General features: G+C 40.7%; 1 protein-coding gene across 1 annotated transcript; it reads right to left on the reverse strand.

The window, feature by feature from the left end:
• Positions 1 to 343: 343 nt before the first annotated feature.
• Positions 344 to 3592, reverse strand: LOC136883571 (uncharacterized). Its single transcript, XM_067155963.2, has 2 exons — positions 3413 to 3592; positions 344 to 661 (listed from the first exon to the last, which is right to left on the reverse strand). Exons 1-2 carry the CDS (start codon positions 3422 to 3424, stop codon positions 344 to 346), a joined length of 330 nt encoding a protein of 109 aa, XP_067012064.2. The 5' UTR covers positions 3425 to 3592.
• Between the last annotated feature and the right edge of the window lie 253 nt (positions 3593 to 3845).

A 3845-nucleotide genomic window follows, 5' to 3' on the forward strand; every position in this document is an offset into this window, starting at 1 on the left:
CCACGGCCGCTTCCTTCCCATTCCCAGGCCTTTCCTGTCCCATCGTCGCTATATGACCTACCAGTGTCGGTGCGACGTAAAGCAAATAGCGGGGGGAAAAAAAGATCCAATGTTTAAACACAGTCATCCCATTGAGATCTTTAGTAGTACGTAACTTATTCGTTTTAAGGCAACACGTTTGGAGTATTACTGCCTCCTTTCCTTGGTAATATAGTGACATGAAATTCCTTTGAAGGATTATTTTCAGGAATTGGTGAGAAATAATCATAGCGAGAGTTGAAACAAAAAAATACTAACTATTTATTACATAAAACTATTTTACATATCACAAAAGACTAGTTATTTAAGCGATAATATAATGTCCTGCTCCTAGAGTTGTGGGGATACCAGCGGTAAGAATGGTTTGGGGAGCAGCTAGCAGACCGTTGCTGGTCAGGATGGTGTGTCCCACAAGACCACGGCTAGCGACGAGTCCATTGGTGGTTAGGACGGTGGGGGCAGCAAGGCTAGGAGCAGCTACAATGGTTGGCGCAGCGATGGTGCGGGTGGCAATAATACTAGGGGCAGCCAGACTTCCTAATAACAGTCCTCTCTTGTCCCGGGAACTGTTGTCTTCGACGGCCTCCTGGGCGTAGACTGCGGCTACAAGAACGAGGACGATCTGGAAAGAAGCATAATCATTTAATTGCAAGTAATAAAGTATCTTAACCTAACTTAACTACTGTATATCATACTTAAAACTACTGCATAGAGTCCGGATTTTTAGGTTAGAATCCCGGTTTAGAAAGCCAGGAATAACGACCAAGAGGATTCGTCATGCTGACCACACGACACTTCGTAATCTGCAGGCCTTCGGGCTGAGCAGCGGTCGCCAGTGATTTTCGGGGCTGTTGCGCCATGGGGTTTGCTTTTTTTTTACAGGTTAGAATGCAACCTTGATGAAGCGGGTAACAAGTACAGTCTACCTTACACAAAGGTTGTGTTATGAGTCTTGCATAAACTGTAGGGGCACGACCCATCAGAACCCCCGAGAAGTTATGTTGCTTCTGCCACATTACGAAAGAACGGGCTAGTCGAGAGTTCCTAATAATCAAATGTGTTTGCAGTCCAACCTATTACTGCCTAAAAATTCGAGGTCTGTTACTGTAGCAAGATATAGCAGGCAGTGAGAAAAGCAACGCCATTAATTGTACGTATGCAATTCTTTACAGTTTGGTAACGCAATAGGATGGTGTTTTGCGTCACTTGACGGAGTACCAAAATTGATTTTTAAAAAATGCTTATTTGTTCTCAATAATTTCATGGGAAATGAATTTTGACCAAACACTAACCCACCACTCATTAAAGTTCTGTATCAAGTGATTAACCTCCATTTCTTAGTCCCAATTACGCATGCTTTGGCTATTTCACGTTGTATGCTGTTATTATGTAGAATACTGTTTTACAATATTTCAAATTAGCATTTTATAGCGTTTTGTAATGTACAAAACATTCTGTTCCAGTTAGTCGTAAAATTGTTGGCATTTGTGAAAGAGGTCTGTAGACGAATATGATCAACATAACACACGATGTGGTATTTGACAAAACATAATGCTGTACTTAAAGTAGCAATAAAATTAGTTTAAAAGTACGGATTATACATTGCGATTAATTTTTTAAAGTCAAATGAAATACTAAATAACAAGTTTTTGTTTGTTAGTCAAGTGATACAAAACAAGACAAATAACGAACCACAATATAGCATCAAATGACCAAACGACAATATCACTAATTTTTATACGTTAACAAGAAAATTCACGTTTTAATAATTTTGGTATATATATATATATATCCCTTTATATTTCGCCGTAAATATGAATAAATGCAAAGGCTTTTGCGTTTGCGTAAATATCTCGAAATAAATCGACTTTCGGCGTTTGGACAAGTCAAGTCATGTAGCATCTCCCATTGGCGAGTAGGAGCTAAAGTTATATTTCACAAAATGTTTTGTTCAATTATTACGTGTATATTAAAATTCAAAATCCATAATATAAAATATATTTCGAAAATGCGAACAACAGTGCGATTGATAATACTGAACGAGTATGCAAAACGATCCTAGAAAATCTCCGAACCTGGGTATTCATGAGGAGATCCCTGACGTGAATAAGAACCGGCTAAAGTAAAATTATCCACCAATCAGTTATGTCCAGAGATATTTTGATACAAATTTTCAGTGGAGAGAAGAATGAAGTTAGATCGGCAGCCCTGAGTATTGGTTCCTATTTAAACAGCAACAGCCGTGTAACCAGGTTTTGTCCCAGGATTTGGGCAAATCACGGAATATTCACAGAATCCCTATAAAAGTAAGGAGAAATTCTATCTCCTCGGTTCGACTGTGGTATTCCCGTACAAACTAGGTTATATCAAAGAGTCTCGGGCACATCATGAGAAACAAGCAAAACTATCGGCTTTTACAAGCAAGAAGGTAGACGAAGTCCGGTGTAAGAAGAATGCACTGGTTGGTAAAGTTGAGAGAATGGTATAAAACTTGAATTCTGCTCAATTCTTCAAAATTATTCATAGACAGTCATGATGCAGGCCACCATCTGGAACAGATAAAGCCAACAAAGAAGAAGGTAAGGTCCCAGCTGTAGTCTTCATTAAGCTACAAATTTGACATTTGCCTGGTTTAAAAATGTGAAAACGGGATTAACCAATAAAGGTTAAAACCCCAACCGGATTGTAATTGTACCCGCGACCCCTTGGGACCAAAGCCCAGCACGCTGACGATTTAACCACGTACAAGTTCCGCTGTCGAGGACAAGGGTTACGGAGCCCAGTAGTAAGTACACAGTTAGAAAATGCTAATTGAGTAGGCGGTATTCGGGGTTGCTGAAGGAGGGGTTCGAACCTATCATCTCCCGAATTCACACTGGTAGTCACAGAACCCCCTACTTGATGGCCGAAATGAACAAGAACTACAGGCACTATAGATGACATGCTATCAACACAAACACACACGGTTTGATGACGGAATGGTGTAAACCACTGTATCAAGTGCCTGTGGGATAACGAGGCGCAGAAGACTCTTACACAGGACAAACCATTCACAGCAGTTATGCTGGTGATTATGATGATGTTGACGATTAGAGTCCGAGTGTTTACGCTTTTATGGGTCAGAATGCAAACTTACTGAAGCGAATAACAAGTACACACTAGCCCGGACGACAGTCTTGCTTTGAGAATTGCATAAACATTAGGGGCCCAGCCTATTAGAACGCCTAGAATGTTACACCCGCTAGGCTACGGAAGAGCGCGCTGGACGACACTTCCCTACGAGTCAAATTATTCTGCATTCTAACCTACTAACTTCCGGGCTGTGATGATGATGATGATGATGATGATGATGATGATTTTGAAGACTACTCACCAGGAACTTCATGGCTGTTCTAGTGTTGTTGGACGTCGGGAATCTGTCTAACTATACATTGTGGAGCATTGCTGGTGTTTATATACCAATATGTGGGCTCTGTGCCGAGGTCAAGCACAAATTTGTGGAGTATCCGGTTAGTTACATCTTGCTTCATCATGCGTAAGAATTTCATCATCCTGGCCGGGCGTGGTCACGCACTGACCTTAGCAGTGGTGGCAGTTGGTCCAGATACAGTCACACCTTGAGGTCTTCATTGCTGTCCGGAAATATGTTGTTAGATATTTCAAGGTTCCATCGTTTGTTGATTGCTGTGACCCTGACCAAGATTTATTCCATTCTTACCGCAGGACAATTAAAAACATTTATATAGAATTTAATTAGCTCAGTGGCGCTGTCCCTTAACTTATTTATGTATTTATTTACTACTGTA

The sequence above is a fragment of the Anabrus simplex genome, chromosome 11 (genome assembly GCF_040414725.1).
Source record: "Anabrus simplex isolate iqAnaSimp1 chromosome 11, ASM4041472v1, whole genome shotgun sequence".
NCBI classification, from domain to species: domain Eukaryota; kingdom Metazoa; phylum Arthropoda; class Insecta; order Orthoptera; family Tettigoniidae; genus Anabrus; species Anabrus simplex.